This window comes from Athalia rosae, chromosome 2, assembly GCF_917208135.1.
Source record: "Athalia rosae chromosome 2, iyAthRosa1.1, whole genome shotgun sequence".
Taxonomy (NCBI): domain Eukaryota; kingdom Metazoa; phylum Arthropoda; class Insecta; order Hymenoptera; family Athaliidae; genus Athalia; species Athalia rosae.
In genome coordinates this window covers 22,238,089-22,256,268 of record NC_064027.1, presented here as the reverse complement: position 1 = coordinate 22,256,268, position 18,180 = coordinate 22,238,089, and the positions used below count along the sequence as shown (strand labels likewise).

The 18,180-nt window shown below is 41.7% G+C and overlaps 1 protein-coding gene across 2 annotated transcripts in view; it reads left to right on the top strand.

Annotated features, from left to right (window-relative positions):
• Window positions 1–18,180, top strand: part of LOC105689429 (tip elongation aberrant protein 1-like) — a 29,903-nt gene that overhangs the window by 1,726 nt on the left and 9,997 nt on the right. For both annotated transcript variants that reach the window (XM_012406431.3, XM_012406430.3), the window contains exons 2-3: window positions 6,067–6,227; window positions 11,861–12,018. In XM_012406431.3, the coding sequence (XP_012261854.1) occupies window positions 6,071–6,227; window positions 11,861–12,018 (315 nt within the window). In that variant the 5' untranslated portion in view covers window positions 6,067–6,070. The remainder of the gene's footprint in view (window positions 1–6,066; window positions 6,228–11,860; window positions 12,019–18,180) is intronic.

Sequence of the window (18,180 nt, the reverse complement as noted above, 5' to 3'; positions counted from 1 at the left end):
AACAAATAATTTGATCGGAACCAATGTTCGCATCTGATTTCCAATCACTCCCAAATGCAAATTCATTCGTCGTTTCAACGTCGTTATAATTAACCAACAATTATAATCTTCTGGTCAACGGTATACGGGATATCCGTTTTGTGCATCCATAACGGACTGCGGGTTAGGCAGAGACTGACGAACTGCACGAATTCCTATGCCACGTATAATACCGTATCCAATGATGGGTGTCTAGTTTAATCCGCAGACTATGCTATAGATTAACTACGTATAATTTGATCAACCGAAGGATTACATTTCGCATCGTCGATCTACAAAGAAGCCCTTTACCATCGACGTTATCCACGCATTAATCACTCTGCTCTCAATCACTCTCTGATATACGAATTGAGAATCTCGTTGTCTTGTTCGGACGTTGATCTGTGGCCCGGAATTCCACATTTAGTTTTTCCCTGAAAAAAAAAAAAAAAAAAAAAAAAAAAAAAAAACTCCAGCCTCCAATAATATGCGCAACGTGAATTAGCTACATGCGACGATGCAGGGAGAAAGTTCCGGCTTTCCGAACTAAAATGAAATCGATATTTTGATTAGTCGACTACGATTGTTATCACTGTTCAAAAATTAATGGACAGAGAATTTTTTCCTTCCGCGAGTATGTTATAATTCAAGTCCATGGTCGTTAAGTTGAGGTCCAATAATCGATGTCAAAGTGGAACAACCAATGTATATATTAAGGTTGTTACATGCAATGTATAACCAGGTGTTGACTGTCGTCGTTGAAGCAGGCACACAGGAAACAAGGACATGAGACACGTTTTAGTTTATAGCTGAAGTTGTTAACCTGTGGCATTTTTCCGGCCCGGCATGCACTTCGGCGCAATGATTTTTTCTCCCTCTTTTTCCGTTGTCTTTAGCCGATTTCAATCGTTGCGCGGTTCTTTGTCAGCGCGGTATCTTTCAATCCCAATGGGAATCGAACTAGTTGTGCGGACGTTCGCTTTTGCCTGAGAAACGAAACTGGCGGAAGAGCAGTAGCGAGGATGAGCTGAGATCTGTAAGGTACATCATCGGTGAAAATCAAATTAAAGAACATAGGATGTGATTCGAAAAATCCAAATGTTCTTTGACGATAAGAAACAAAAAAAAAAAAACACACTCTACAACGTCGTCTACGCAGCGTCTGATCCAACGATGAGTTCAGATGTGAGCATGTCAATTTTTCCGACCTCCGAGAACGTTATCTATCTCGTCCAGTGGCGAAGTGAATGATGTCGAATCGCAGAGCGACGAAAGGAAAATATATCCCCAATTTCGACGCCGCCACTCCCCTGCAGCTGAAAGTTTAAAAAGAGGCAACGGGGGTTCCACTTTTCCCCCGGCTCTTTCCTCCCGCCGAACACGAGGGGCCATTAGTAGCCCTAACTCCTGCTGCTGAAGAAACGCCCCGAACTTGCAGCGCTCGATGGGGATTACCAGCTTCACCCTTGCAGCTACAACTTTACTCCGCTACTGCAGCCCTTACCGAATCCTGCAGCCACGCTCCCTAAACAAACACTGCGGTTTTACTCGTTACCGAGTTTACACGAGGCCTACCTACTACGGTGTACGTCGTGCGGCGGGTACCCACTTTTTCTTCATGATGTCATCTCTTCTACGCGAATTTAGCAGAATTTAATCCTCGCCTTTTGTTTACATCGTACGTTCTAGAGGCCGGAAGGGACGAAGGAAGAGGGGCGATGATTAAACATCCCCATGCCGTATTAAGAACACTACAGAATAACTTTTGGGTTGAAGCTGGTATTTTTGGTTCGACTAGACGAAAACGACATTCGAACGCGAATGCGACGATGTACCCGCGTTCGAAAATCCCATATGTTATATTCGGGATCTTTTTTCCGCGCGAGGGTCTCCAGCGGTTAATCCCCCTTTTAAAAAAATGAGTTTATTGAACCTCGACCGAATTGCAAGGCGTAACCCAGGAGGGAAAAAATTCATCCCCAAAGCACGTAGTTCTGGGACCTGGACGGCGGTGGTAGCTTATGTTTCAGACGCCGAAATTACTAAAAGTTCGCCCTTATTGAGGAGCGTGGAATATTTTTAAAGAGCCGGATTTGAGGAGAGGAAGAAGCGGATCTTTTAAGGAGAAAGACATTTTCGAGGCAATCTTTTTTTCAGCTGAACTAAAATAAATCGTGGTTAGCAAATATTTAACAGCTGGAGTTCTCTTTCGAAGGCGGAGAAATTCGTTTCATGCATTAATTTATACAGGTATCAAGTTTTGTTTGATTTTTTTCTTTGTGTTTTCATTAAAAGATTAGTTTCTAGAAATGAAGCTTTTTCGAGAAGAGAGATTTTCGGAGCGTATCGAGTATTGTAGAAAGAGGAATTTTTGTCTTCATACCCCTGCGAATAAGTTTTGGTAACCGGATATTTATGCGTTGCAACGGGGTTAGCTGCTGCTGTATCGCAGGGATTATCCTCCTCTTTTTCCTCCGTATCTCGATGCTTTGCGGGGGTGCGTGTGGGGTTCAACTTTACGATTCTTCAACGGTTCAGAAGATCAGTTCCGAGATTGCCTTCGGAATAAGCAAACCCTACCGATAAATCCCTGAGCTTAAAGTGCACGCGACTGATGTGCCTGCGCAGTGCATTACACGGTGATGAAAAGTCTGACACTCTCAGTTTCCGGTTGCTAGAAAAAATCTAAAAATTGACGCAGATAATTTAACATCGCATACTTCGCTCGGTTATGGAAATTTTTTTAATTATTTCTTCTCACTCTGTATACCGAAGTGGACCGTTTTTCGGCCAATCTGTATACCTACAGAAGAGCTTGATCGCGCGCAAACTTCTCGTGAGGGTGCAAAATTAAGTAGTTTGCTAAAATGAAAGTTCGGTGCCGTTCTGACTTATTAATTCGTTTCACAGCTGGTCCAGTTCGTGCGGAACTTTCTTCAAAAGTTATCACTCACAATCAGACTTTGCGAACGTTTAATATATAAAATCATTCGAACTGAATACACATTACCTTCAGAGGGCCCATATAACTACGGTTCTATTTTCCACCTTTAAATCGACCATTTCGAGACTGGTGCTCGAGGTGCATGAAACTCGAGACAAAGACGTCATTAGTGAAGAAAAGTTGAAGCGAAACGATGAAAAAAAAAAATTAGAACGCCGCAATCGTCATCACTGACTCACGTGACCGAAATAAAAAAAAAAAAAAAAAAAACAAACTTTTGCAGGTCACTCGGTACGAAAAAGAAGTTTGTTTCAGCAAAGCAACCCCAAGGAACGATTTTTCTCGCACTTTTGAGTCTCGAGATTATGTGGATATTATGTACCTGCCAACATTATTTATTTTTTTTTTTCTCAACGACGGTGGCAGGTTGGATGAAGAATTTAATAGGAAAAGGCGCGACCGAAACGGGATCAGAAGTTACCGGGCTGGTAATAATTGAAGTGCGTTCCGTTGCGCCCCGAGAGTTAAGCGTAGCGGTGGAGAAATTGAATAACTCGAATATCCAGCCCTCCCTATAGTTTGTTGCTTAGCGTTAAAACCCTGCACGTCTGTAGTACCCTTTATGGTGCGACGCAACACCGCCTACCGTGCCCTTCCCTTATATTTTCGCTCTACGGACGCACTATACTTTCTGCTACTAAAATAATGAAGGGATAAAATTTCATCTCGTATATTTACCGTGCCATTAATGTACTCCGGCATTACGCGCCGACGACGGATAGAAATATATTTTTACACGATTTTTCGTTGACGAATTTTCGTGGCTGATGTGAATAAAAGTTTTCATTTCGAGCTTGATTATCCCTTCGTGACAATTCTAGATTTGTTCGAAAGGTGAAAAGTAATATTTCTTAACGCACTCGATGTCCATTTTTCTCGAGATTTTCCAATGTAACAATAGAAATAACAAGACAATGCGGAAGGTGTTGCGTGATTCGAGGCCTCGTAATATCCGTTTCCGGTTTCCGTATCACCGCGTAACTGCACGTACGGCTATTCTTCCTAGCTGTAGACATGCACGCGTGGCTAAAGTCTGCGGTCGTATGTGGTTCTCGTCAAGTTACGCGTTCACGTGTACGAACGGTTGATGTCGCAGCTGTTGCGGAATTCATCGAAATTCAGATCGTTTCGGCAAGTTTCGGGGAACCGATTTCTTTCAATGAATACAAGATCTGTTGACCCAAATATTCACCTATCCGAGGACCATCGTCACGCAGATTTTTAAAATCATACCTGACACCAGACTGATTCTGTTCGCGAGTAGTTACGGCCCAAAGATTGAGCTGCGTCAATAAAGCGACACAGTAGTTGACGGAGAAAGTTTCTGAAATGAAAATAAAAAGTTAGCGATAATGTGCCGCGCGGAGGAAAGTTCGCTCCAATTAGATTTGTTTCTTCCTGATTTGTAACGTACATCTGTCGACGTGAAAAGAATTTCGCAATTGAAAGCCAAATTCACAGAACAGTGAACATTTTATCGCACACTGGTTACTTCGATATTTAACTTCATTACTTCTCTTTGTTTTGTCTGTTGTATTTTGCGTTTTTTAATCAAAAAAAAATCGCTAAGCAAAACCTACGTATCTGTACGTTATACCGCGTAACGTTTATTCAAATGCCGCGTGGATCTAACATAAGTACGCTTTAATGAAAAACACGTAGTCGAGAGAACGAAAAGAAATATTGCAAGGAGCGTGATATACTCCATATTGAAACAGAAGCCACAAATGTGAAGAAAACGTTGTCCTATTTTCCAGCATACCTATACCTGCGCATTCTATAAGTCCACAGCGTATTACTTTTTTTCTGCTCAAAGTTGTTTTTTTTTAATCATTATTTTTCTGCAACGCTTAGACACGCGGTATACATACATTATACGTATACATATATGAGTGTTTCTGGTATACACACAGATATCAGTTTTGTAACGCTTCGACGAAATCATCGAAAAAATTGTCGATCGATCCGAATGAGATGAATAACTCATGGCAGGAATCGAGTGCGGTACTATTGAATCATACCGTGTGCGGTAACACACTCAGATGTCAATCTGCAGATTTATCCGCATCAGTTTGTTAGCTAGGCTAGCCGCGATCGTTTGAAATGGTAGCGCCATTCAATCGCTGCGGTTCATGGCAGAATGCTCACGTTGAAAAGACGGAAAACAGGATGAAAACGATCGAGTGCGCCACATACATACGCGCACGTAAAGGGGTAGTTCGACAAAAATGCGAGATAATAATGATAATCGAAAAAAAAGAGCTAAAAGAAAATTTTGACGACTAGAGAGACTGGTTGGCGTTCCAAATAACGAAGCTTGTACGCGGTATCCATGGACATGAGTATACATGAGACACACGTGCGCGGCTAAGTGCCGAACACCATATCAATGTAACCCCACTTCGGGACTCTTTTGTGGAGAATTCTTGCTAAAAAGTCACGGGTTCCAATTATTTTCAAAATTTCAATAGGCTCGGATTTGAAGAACGGTTCAAAAACTTCGGTTTTCTTTCTTCTCGATCTTCTTGACAAAATTCACACCATTTACACCCCTTATATTTTTTCAAAATCATGTCGGAACCGTTGAAAAAAAAATGAAGAGAAAAATAACAGCAATCGGGTCATGCCTGTTTCAAAGATAAGTTTTCACTAAGGTCTGTAGAAGAAAGGTGAAAACATTTTCGCCTCGAGAAATGTTAATTACGCGGCAACAAAGGAAGAGCGCTTATCGTTAGCCCGGGTCGGTTTGTTGTTCCCCTTTCGGATGAGATCAATGGAAAAAGCGAAGAGCTGAAGCTGTAACACAACATTTGCATTTGGATAATGGGCTCCGGTGCTTGAGAATAAAAGGGTCTTCGCGTGCAGAGGGTGCGGGACGCGGTTGTCTTCGTGTCATGAATGGATGGCACCTCGTACTATCTTCGATATTGCGTGATTTTTTTTCTCCTGCTATAAAGACATTTTTTTTGTAATGTAAAACTAAAAAAACGAAAACACGCATCTATCCATTGTTTGATTTTTTTTTATGATTCGCCGTGTTGCAGGTGAATGATGTGGAGTTCCGTGACAGCTGCGGGAACCGAGAATGGTCCGGCGCCACCATCCAGGAGTAAGCACAGCGCGACATTGCTCTCGGGTCACGTTTATCTTCTTGGAGGTCGAAATGGAAACCTACCATTAAAAGATCTATGGCGGTACAGTCTCGGTGAGTGTCTTTTTTTTTCCATCTTTCAAATTTAAAGAGTCACGCCTCAATCGAGTCCCGTCAAGGCCGGGCCGCGCTATACCCCTTAAAAGCTTGTTTTTCCACTCGCACGAAAATTTACCCTAGGAGATCGTTGCAATACCCGCGATGATTTATAAGAATCGCCCTCGTCAAACCTGAGATCATACAATTAAAATAACAATTTTCGTGATACACATGTAGTTTATTTTTGGTACTGAAACTTGTAAGTTCAGTCACCGTTTGCGTTCCTGCGTAGAAAAAAAAGTTCAGTATCCACGGTGTTTGCCTGATCGATACGGCCGTACGTATGTATCACCACCAAAGGACACGAGCGTCGAAGCCAGAGCGAAGAATCGAGTCGGATGAATTTCTGCAATTTACGGGGATCATTGGCCACTCGAAATATAATCGCTCTACACAGCTCGGAACCCAGTACACGAGCTCGATATCGTCCCCTGCAGCTCTTTCATGAGAGACAAAGTAGTACCAAGCTATAGTGAAAATCTAATCGAAGCTCATGCAAGTGGAGATGAAGCATATTCAATAAGTAATCCGTAACGTAATCTATGTATACCTATATTAGGTACATGTACAATGTACGTTCATACGTGTATTCCTACCACATCTTTGAGTATCTACATACATATATTGCATTGCTGGAGGGCTTCAACGATGCGCGGGATAACGGTACTTGTATTATGGAAAGCAAGGGATCAATCGTGTACACCTGTTATTTGAAGTATCATGATTTCTCCGAGGTTGAAATCACGGAGAAATTTTTCCGTTCCGTACAAATTTCATGACAATTATCCTCACGCTGTAATCCAATGGATATAACGACGAAATTTGACCATGTTTGAATAGCATAAGTATACATATAGTTACCATGTTTGACATTTTCTTGGAATCGTCTGAAATCATGAATTAATTTGTGCAGTCTGTTTCGCATTGAAAAGTTTGACAAAAAAATTTTCGAGTATATTCTCTGTACCGTAGAAAAAAAAGTATACGTCTTCCTTGCTTTATTTTTCAAACCAAAGTCCTCAAAAGCTATATACCGTAAGTATTATACTTATGTATTCTATGTGATAGTCTAGCTCTTGCTCCCGTTTTTTTCGATAACATAACTGAATCGCTTTTTCCGCTCACCCTCATGATTTTCACTCAAACAAACATACATAAATATTGCGATAAGATAAAGAGAACCTTCTCGTTAATCTTCGTAAAGCGTTGTGCGGAATATTTCGGGTGTATAAGGTTCCTAGACGATATACGTGAAAACTTTTTCCTAAATTTCATGCGCTCGCCTACTTTTACAGGTGCGGGAACGACTAATTTCATATCTCATGAAAAAAGCGACAGACTTGTTCAGAGAATAAACTAAAATATGCAGTTCGAAGCATATGTATTCTTCTAAAAGTTCGAGATATATATTGTTGTTGTTTTTGTCTTGTTTTTTCAAATGTCGAAAACTCACAAAGTTATTTATCTGTTTTGTTGGGTTTTTTTTTTCTCTTGAATCTAAAAAAATTTATACCATCAAAAATGTAATCTCTGAAAATCGAATCGTTTACGCATCGTCGCTTTATTCGCATGAAGGTACAAGGTTATAACCAGAGCCGAGATATAAGCCGATCACTTTGTCGCCCCGTTTTCAACGCTTTACACACCATAAATTTTATGAATCTCGAGTATTTCTGAATTATGTGCATAACGCGTGTGCACGGCGCATCCCGATAAACTGTATGAGGAAGGTTCGACGGTGTGTTGCATAAAATGAAGGGTGGAAAGGGCGAAGGACCCCTCTGTAAAGATTTGAAGAATTGAGACAAGTAGAAAAAACATATAGGTAAAATTACTGTAGTGCAGGTTGAAATGAAGCATGGTTACGAAATATCTGATTTTTCGCCTATGCTAAGTGCCGCAAGCATAATCGATAGAGTTAATCGAAAAAACGCTCCGTTTTAGATATATTCTTCCCCACGTATACACAGGTATGCATCTACATATCGGACATTTGCGGATAGACCGCGTATACTTTATCCGCGTTGCACCCTGCGGCAATTAATCAGCAAAGAGGATAGAAGAGGATGAGGGTATGAGGGGATGAGGGTGGCCTCCTGCAAATTTCTAGGTATGCGTGCATGGGTGAATATTAAACGAACCCCAGAAGGGTTGCACCCCTCACAGACGGTTATCCCTGGGGCCGAATATCACGCGGTAAAACCGCCGCGGGGTGTTCCAAGGATATCATGCAACAGTCGCGCAAGCTAGCCTAGCTTATGTAACTCAACCGCTCGAGGTGTAGAAATGGGTTTGGTTATATGATACTGATTTTCGACATCAAACCCCACGATTTCTGGAAATTAACTTCGAATGATCCACGATTATCAACTGCTATGGGAAACGGAGAGATGAAGAGAACGCTTTGATCTACCGAACAGCAAAACATCAGCTTGATATACGGTTGATGCAAACAACCGACTGTTCGTTAAATTTACCCTCAGCCATTTTTTATTGACGCGCAGTCCGGGTATGATTAGATAATAGGAAATATGAATAATATTCGGGGAACTCGGAATTGTTCTTCCATATCGAATGAACAAGAATCATCCCCCGTGCATTTTTGTAGTACCTAGGGATTACAGGTAGTGTTTCTATTTCGTGTATACGTCTCTTGAACAAACTGGAGGTTGATTGCGGAAATGGCGGCAAATTTGGCGCTCGTTACGACAGCGATACGAAAACTGAGCGAAGCTCAGGGATGTACGTTCAGAGAAATAATGAACTACATCAATTCGGAATATGGTATCGACGGGGGGGAAAATATGCGACATCAGGTTGGTGCAAATTTCAAAATTCCGTTCATCCATATTTCACAATTTCGATTAGAGTTCCATCCGCCCGCCATAAATATGTTTTATTCGGATTTAAATATCTAGAACTCCGGGTCGAACCCTTGCGAGAAATTTTTGTTTTTTCATCTCCGCAGTTGAGAGCGGTGTTGAAACGTTGCCAGCAATATAAAATTTTGAAGAGCGTCAACGGGCGTTTCACTTTCGCAGAAACAAACGAAATAACTGGATCGGAAGAGGCTTCGGTTGGACCTAGCGCGCGTAAACGAAGCAAAAGAAATAAAAGTTCAAGGCGGGTCGACGATAAGTGCGTTGAGAAAAATCCTCGATCCGCAGGGCGTCGTGGCGGTGGCTCAATCGAGCGCAACAAACGGAAAGAATTACGACGTGACTGTAATTACGATGGTATCACGAAACAGTTAAAGAGATGTAGCGACTGTAATCGGCATTGCATGAAAACTCGAAGTCACGTGAAAACCACTTGCTGCCAACCAAAGGCTGAGGTCTAAAGGAATCGGAGAGTACAAAAAAAACTTCAAATATTCCCCAAAGCTGCATGCCGCACTACGATTTATAGAAATTACAGTCGTGTTCTCTTTTGTTCCGTATTATAGATTTCTTTGTACTAATTTTATGGTCAAAATGTTCTGAATGAAACAGGCTAATTAGACTTTCCTTTTCTTCTTCAAAATTTAGATATTTACAAGCGGGTTGTACAATTTTTCGAAAAGATGTCGCATGTGACTTGTCAGTGATGTTGTATAGTCTTCCAGTCGGAAGCTTATAATAGAAAATAAATAGAAAAAAAAGTGCCTGCAGTAAGACTGATGCAATTAAATTTTGCATTACGGTTAAAGTATGCGGGAATATTTAAATATGGTAATATCTGTCGAGTAGAATATATACGAGATGATATTGCAGCAGTGCTGCCACCCCTTCGTGTAAGAAAATAAAATGGCCGCATGTTCTTCCGCACTCTAAATATTGACCATACACGGAACGAGAAGGAGAACTGAATTCATGCAATTTGAATATATATCCCCTTAACTTTAATAAAATGCGTATCCCTTAGGAGAATAAAATAAGAGGGAGATGATGAGGAAGGGGGTCCTTGAACCCTGGGGAATCCGTCGATGCACCAAAAGCGGAGAAAGAGGGTGGCTCCTAACACAAAGAACATGGATCTTCAAATTCCTAACAATAAAGCCTCGAGTTTGCAGGATTTTCTTCTTCCTATAATTCGGCTATACTTACTTAGACAGAAATCGGACCATTAATTATCAAAACTATAGGAAGGCACTAAATTAGGACATGGTAGGCAAGTAAACGGCAAAATTGAATGTTCCCACGCAGAAAAAATGTAACTGATTTTCCCTGGTATGTAATAAAATGAAGAATAAAAATAATAATACTTAAGGTACTTATATAAGCGAGTTTTTACGTAAGCCTTATACCCGGAGGTCAAGAGGAACCCTGTCGCAAGTGATGAGTTAGTTATAGCGTATAGCACGTGCTTGAGAACAAAGACTTGTAAACTTTCATGTTGGCGTTGTATCACGTGCCTATGGAACCAACCGTACCCTCTATACCTATCTGGTGCCCACATAGCGAAGTAGATGTACATGTACGTTCATAATAATGAAAGAGATGCCCGAGATTGATTGCAAACACGTGTCGTATCTTCCTAGTCTTCTCCTACGTCTTGAACCGACGGGACATAATGTCTCCATTGTTTTAAAATCATTAACTGACTCTGCAATGAATTTAAAAATCGGTGAAATTCAGTGTGAAGAAATTATACAATGACACAGTAAGTTGTTCGTTGCTGGATATTTCTAAATCTGAATACTTTTCAAACCCGGTTTACCGCGTATGTAGAAAAAAAAATCAAGCGTTCGATATCACTCATTTTAATCTATGATCTGAGTTATTCTTTTTGGCCGGTTTTCGAAAAAAGTTGAAAGCATTCAACGTGTTGTGGTCGTTTCTTACAACATGGCATCTCGACGCGGCCGTATATTAGAGTCAGCTGAGAGCCCCATTTTCTACGTTTCCCTCGTCAGCTTCCGCTACATAACTGCAGCCCCTGCAAGTCTAGCCATCCCCATCAGCGATGCATGCTTCTCTTCTTGGGGGGAAAAAGTTGAATGCAGTCGAAACTGCAGAGAAAAGCTCTGCGAAGGAAAGAATTTATGTCATAACTGCGATCCCAACCCTCCTCAATTTTTCCCCTATAGCTATACGCAGGAGTCAACTGCTCTTCACATTAATTTCTGACTGAGCTTTTTTGGTTGAGCCCCGGAAAATTCCGGTACTCGTCTGATTCGGATTGTAAATTCTCGCGAAATCGTATATCTAAATCCTGAACAATAGGTAATTTTAATTTCACGTATAAATTTACCTGCTATTTCAAGAATCTCGTCTGAAACCTCAGCGAATCCTTTGCATTAGAATCTTTGGATTCTCCTAAATCACATGAAATCCGTTCAAATATTTTGGATCCCGTAAATAATCCATGATTTTCTCGAAACTCTAAATATCTCTCGAAATCCCGCGAGTCGTTGACATCGAATTTCCGAAAATCTTCGTAATCCAAATAATCTCGTCGTCTCGAGTCCTTGGCATCCAGTTAAACTGTAGAATTTGAAATCAGTTGAGCCTCAAAATGTTTAGTTGAGTGCTCAACCCCTCGATTCAAACTTCCAAGTACCTCTTCGTTCGTAATTACTCACATATTTCTATCCCTGATTATTTCAGCCGACAGCAGATGGGAGGAGCTTCATCCCGGAGGCGAAAGACCTTCGGCCCTTCAGGAACACAGCGCTGTCGCTTACAAGGACTGTCTTTACGTGTTCGGCGGAGAACTCGGATTTTCCGCAGGCACGGAAACGCCACTCTGGGTTTACAACGTCAAGGTAAAGGATCTGACAAGAACTACCGAAGTTAGAGGTTTCAAAGTTCGGGACGTTTCTCACAATATTCCTAGCACGCATCCCATACCGGATGAATTGACTCCAGAATGTTGTACGCAATTCGAGTGTTCCGGCAAATCCAAAAGGGATAATAAATCTTGAATCCACCCCATTTTCAAACACATTTCACGGTGTCTACATTTTACTCATGCTGCATCTGTGACATCGAACATGATTGCCTTTCATCCAGAACCTGCCGATCCGTGTAGTGTACAGAAAATACAGCCCGCAGGGACCGAGTTCGTAAAATCGATCCGATAGCCCCTCAAGTACCGTGTTTGTTTTAATTCTAAACGCACATGTCCCATACAAAGAAAAATATAAAAATTATGAGAAATAATCGCTATGCATGGTAACGCTGAAATTGTGACAAATTTTATACACGCGATGTACGCGGTGTATAAAATTTATGGATCGTAGTTTTCTCATAATCAGGTTGGGACGGATCCAGTAAGCTCGGGTTGATCCAGGTCATTGTCTCGTAAAGTTGAGCTAGGCCAAACAGAGATCGATGGGATTGGTATAGGGTTTGTAAAACTTCTACAGAATTTTAGTTAGTTCAGGTCGATTTTGGTTAATTTTCGAGACAAATGATGTACGATATATTCCTCGTGCGTATCCTATAAACTTCTGTATCCTCAGTGTTGCTCAATACGATAATGCGAGTCCCGTTCGTTCGCCGTCCCCTTCGCAGCTGAAATTCTCCTCCCTGATTGGTCAGGGACGTGTAAAACTTGTTACTGATGACGATGCTATTGATTTAGCGGTTTCTTGGGGTGGGCCGACAACCCAGTGACATAAACGAGGGATGATCCCTTTCTCAAACCGTACGGGTTCTCGCAGTATATATGAGAGACAGGCAGTTAGCGGGCTGATATCAAATTGTTTTCCCATCAAAGATAGATCCTGATCCACCGCAAGGGGATCCTCCTTGACAGTGGACCGCAGCTGAATTAAGGAAAAAAATCATTTCCGAGGTTAAAATTTTCAAGCCTCCTGCTGATTAATGACGTTCAAGTTAATTGAGTAGGATTGACAATGAAAGCATTTTCAAATCGTGATGAGACATGTGCGCGCAGGCTATAGTGAAGTGAGAGACCCATCCAAATGGGGGAAAAAGTTGGGGGGGGGGGGGGGGAAGGGCTCGTCTTTCGACGTGTTGAAAAGACTAATGACCTTCCGATTCAGAGAGAACTCTGGAATCGGGAATTGGGACGTTGACAATAGCGATTGATTGCTTCCCGCGAATCCGAGTCGGTAGGGCCAGTCCGACTGACAAGATTACCCGTAATAATTCATAGCGCGGATTTTTTTTTCATTCCTTCATTGTCTCTGAAAAGTGAAAGGAACTGGATTTGAAATTCCTGAATTCCTGAAAAGAGCTTTCTTTTGATTTCCCGATTTCCTTATCACGCTACCTGCACTTTTCCAATTCAGACGCGGAGGGTAATCAGTGAAACCTGCAGCTGGCATAAATAAGATATGGTGGGGAGGTCTGTGAAGACTTTCTTTTCTTTGGCATTTTTCATTTTTTAATTACTGTTGAAGATATATCGAATATTGTGTTCAATGTATCTATGATTGCGCTCAATTCGAGAAAGCCTGTCTTAAATGAGGAAGTTTAAAATGAATCATCGGAAAACTATGACTGGACATTCATTACAATAATGGTATCTGCACTCACGAGACCACCCACTGCCCACTTCATTATTTGCCTGAAAACTTGCAACTGCCTATAAGTCATTTCCAAACCTAGAGGAAATTTGATTGTCTGATATGATAACTATGACGAAGTGAAAAATTGTCGATTGATCGAATCAGGGGCGGTATTTAGGGTTCTAGACATGATTGCAGACGTTGACGGAAGCAGGAAACCAGAGATCAAAATGCTAGAATGGAATATTTTTTTTTTTTAACAACATAGTAATGGTCGAAGTTCGCAAAAATAATTTGTTTAAACAATATTTTGTTCTAGTATCTTAGTTTCATTATTCATTTTGTTTTCAGTTATCGTTTTGTTGCTATATAAAAGTAGGTATATGGGGGACGCAGACAATGTTCAAAGTTCCTACACTTACAAGTGTTGCGCCTCTATGGGCGATGACATTTTAATTTCACTCAAGATTTACAAGTATCGTGCCCCTCTAGTATTATATCGGCTAACTGGCAATCTGCACGGAGGGTGGTTTTTGGTAACATCTGGTGCTAACGGACGTTTCGCTCCTTTTTGCGTCATGTATTCGTAAGGGATCCAGTCTACACCCCGGAGCATATGTTGTACAGTGTATTACAGACGTATAGTAGTTGGTGTAAGAAAGTGCAGAATACATTGAAGTTCTAGGGAAAAGTTGCACGTGTACCGAATGTTGTTAGAATGCATGATGAAACAAATGAACTAAAATTGTCACAATTTTACATATGAGAATTCTAAACGGTAAATAGTCTTTTACAATAATCAAATCAACGGCATAATGTCCGCGTCTCTGACATAATTGAATATCTTACCGAACGGAAACATATTACGTACACGCGTGCCTTCTAATATACAATAGATTCTACCTTTGCGTATATAGGTGCCTATAATATCGATCGGTGGAACACTGAGCCCCGTTGTTTTAAGAGCGGGGCGGTAATAGGGGGAGAAGTTGAGCAAGCATGGACATCAGGTCACGAGTAGACAAACAAGCCAAGCAAACGGCAAGGATGAAAGTATAGATATATATCTACAGAATGAGGATTATTGAAGAGGATAAAGTTGCCGGGCTTAATCGTCCACACGCTCCTGTGCAGCAGCAGCAGAAGCAGCCACTCATATTATCCGGAAAACTTTATCTCTTCCCCGCGCATCTTATTTTCTTCTCCTTTTTTTTCTTCCATCACATCCTCTTGTTACCTACTCCATTTCTGCACCCTTTGGGCCTCTGGCTAGTGGTTTTCAACTTCCGCTACCCGACTTTTGAGTTGCACGAGTTGCCATGGTACGATCATGCAGCCACTTTTCGAGCTCTCACAAAAAAAAAAAAGAGAAAGAGAAAGTGGAACAAATCGTCGCTTCAGAAGCAACATACACAGATAAGTGGGAAGGATATTTTTCAGCTCCGGAAGGGTCGAAAAAAATGGAAAGAATTGGCGTGTCATTTTATAATATATATAACATGATTGTTGACTTTCAAAAAAGGCATCAAATCGATTTTTTTGAAATTATTGTACTAGTGCTGCGTGTGTGGTTTTTTTTTACCAAGATTGAACTTAAAAAATGTTCGTGACGTCTCCATTTCTTAGCAGGATCCAGTAAAATTTCAATCGCAACGATCACTGGTACCGATAAATATTATCGAGAATTTTTCGAGACGTTTTCCCTTCGTCCTGTACAATATGGCTGCGCGATAACTCTTGAATTAGTCATGACTATAGCGTGCAGAAAAGAAGGAACTTCTGGAACATGTGCTGAGGGGTGCAGTGCAATTTTATTTGAGAATATCACTTATTACTTTGCTTTTGAACTTTCTGTGTATTTTACCCCTGTGTTGTGCTCAGTCAATCCTTTCATGGTCGTACAGCTGTGTTGGGGTCGTCGGGCGTCGGATCGTCGGATCGACGGAGTCGTCGTCTGTCTCGTCGTGTTGCTATGACTACCACATTCGTTCATTTGTTTTTAATCACTGAACCACTGAAAAAAAGAGGAAAACAAGGGAGTTTACAGGATCAGCGAAGTTCCATGGTTCGCGTTTCGTGTCTCGCTTACTATTTATGTTTCGCCACACCGATCCTCGTCACTCTTTTCATCCCATTTTTCGCATAGTATGACTAATATTTTATCAACTCGATGTACCTCGTGATTTCCAACGAATCGCCGAGTTCCCGCATATAGTTATATTATGCCTATAATTTTGCGTACAGAAAGCGTTCAGAATGATCACACAAGATATGTGAGACATTGTTTATTCCACAAGAGATTGTTCTTTTTTCTTTCTTTAAAATCGGTATTGCGCTGTGTCATGTCGAATGGCATGAACATCGCAACTCCGAACAAAAGGTTTTGAATATCTGGTTCTCGAGATCGGATGATGGATCAAAAGCTTGAAATGTCTTTCTGTTCTGAATTGGTCGGGTCGCTGATTATTAGCGCGCTTTTCCATATTGCTCGCGCTATGCGCTGATCAATGAAATCGCACAGGTGTCTATTATACGGATACCACACAGAGTGCAAAGGTGGGATCGGTGAAATACTGTAAATTGTTAAATCGAAGGAAATTGGGACTCGGGCGGAATCGGAAGAATCTGATTCATCAGCTTTTACACGTATTTTGGCTCGAAAAGCTCAAGACACAGTCCGCTGTCATGCAGCAAACAGATAACGAGATAACGGCAAGGTGACCATCAGACAAACGAATAGATACATTGAATGACCTTGCCGCTGAAGTAGACCATGCCAAAATATACAGGGAGATTACTAAAGTGTGTCGGATCGACCGGCGTAACAATATATTGTACCTTCAGTGAATGTTTATTTGTGATCAATGACATCTTGTAGGCAGTAGACAGAGATGGTAACAGTAAACAAAGGAGTTGAGACATTTTAGCGAAATAATTTTGTGGTTAAATTTGCATCTGATGTAAGGATGCGAGCTGAGGCTAGAAAGTTCATATAATGAAAAGTGATGTCAATTTCTGGAGTTTGGATGAAGCATAAGCATTGTTTCACTCCCAGCAGAAAGTTATATTATTATTGTATCTCTACGATCTATAAAAGTGATTTCAGCTACAACCCTTGGAGAATTTCATGAGATGTTTTTTCTTTTGATTATTGAATCCATGCCTTTGCTTGCTTTGGAAAGTTTTCGGAGTAGGTGATGAAGATTTCGAGTCCAGGAGTAGCAGTTACATCATCGCTGATTTCATCAAAGAACGCAACGATGTTGTTATCCTCTGTTGGGGTGACAGTAACTGCAGAAGGAGTCACAGTAACATCATCGCCGCTTTCGTCAAAGTACGCAACGGTGTTGTCATCCTCTTTCGGGGTGTCAGTAACTGCAGAAGGAGTCACAGTAACATCATCGCCGCTTTCGTCAAAGTAGGCAACGGTGTTGTCATCCTCTGTCGGGGTGTCAGTAACTGCAGAAGGAGTCACAGTAACATCATCGCCGCTTTCGTCAAAGTAGGCAACGGTGTTGTCATCCTCTGTCGGGGTGTCAGTAACTGCAGAAGGAGTCACAGTAACATCATCGCCGCTTTCGTCAAAGTAGGCAACGGTGTTGTCATCCTCTTTCGGGGTGTCAGTAACTGCAGAAGGAGTCACAGTAACATCATCGCCGCTTTCGTCAAAGTAGGCAACGGTGTTGTCATCCTCTGTCGGGGTGTCAGTAACTGCAGAAGGAGTCACAGTAACATCATCGCCGCTTTCGTCAAAGTAGGCAACGGTGTTGTCATCCTCTGTCGGGGTGTCAGTAACTGCAGAAGGAGTCACAGTAACATCATCGCCGCTTTCGTCAAAGTACGCAACGGTGTTGTCATCCTCTTTCGGGGTGTCAGTAACTGCAGAAGGAGTCACAGTAACATCATCGCCGCTTTCGTCAAAGTAGGCAACGGTGTTGTCATCCTCTGTCGGGGTGTCAGTAACTGCAGAAGGAGTCACAGTAACATCATCGCCGCTTTCGTCAAAGTAGGCAACGGTGTTGTCATCCTCTGTCGGGGTGTCAGTAACTGCAGAAGGAGTCACAGTAACATCATCGCCGCTTTCGTCAAAGTAGGCAACGGTGTTGTCATCCTCTGTCGGGGTGTCAGTAACTGCAGAAGGAGTCACAGTAACATCATCGCCGCTTTCGTCAAAGTAGGCAACGGTGTTGTCATCCTCTTTCGGGGTGTCAGTAACTGCAGAAGGAGTCACAGTAACATCATCGCCGCTTTCGTCAAAGTAGGCAACGGTGTTGTCATCCTCTGTCGGGGTGTCAGTAACTGCAGAAGGAGTCACAGTAACATCATCGCCGCTTTCGTCAAAGTAGGCAACGGTGTTGTCATCCTCTGTCGGGGTGTCAGTAACTGCAGAAGGAGTCACAGTAACATCATCGCCGCTTTCGTCAAAGTAGGCAACGGTGTTGTCATCCT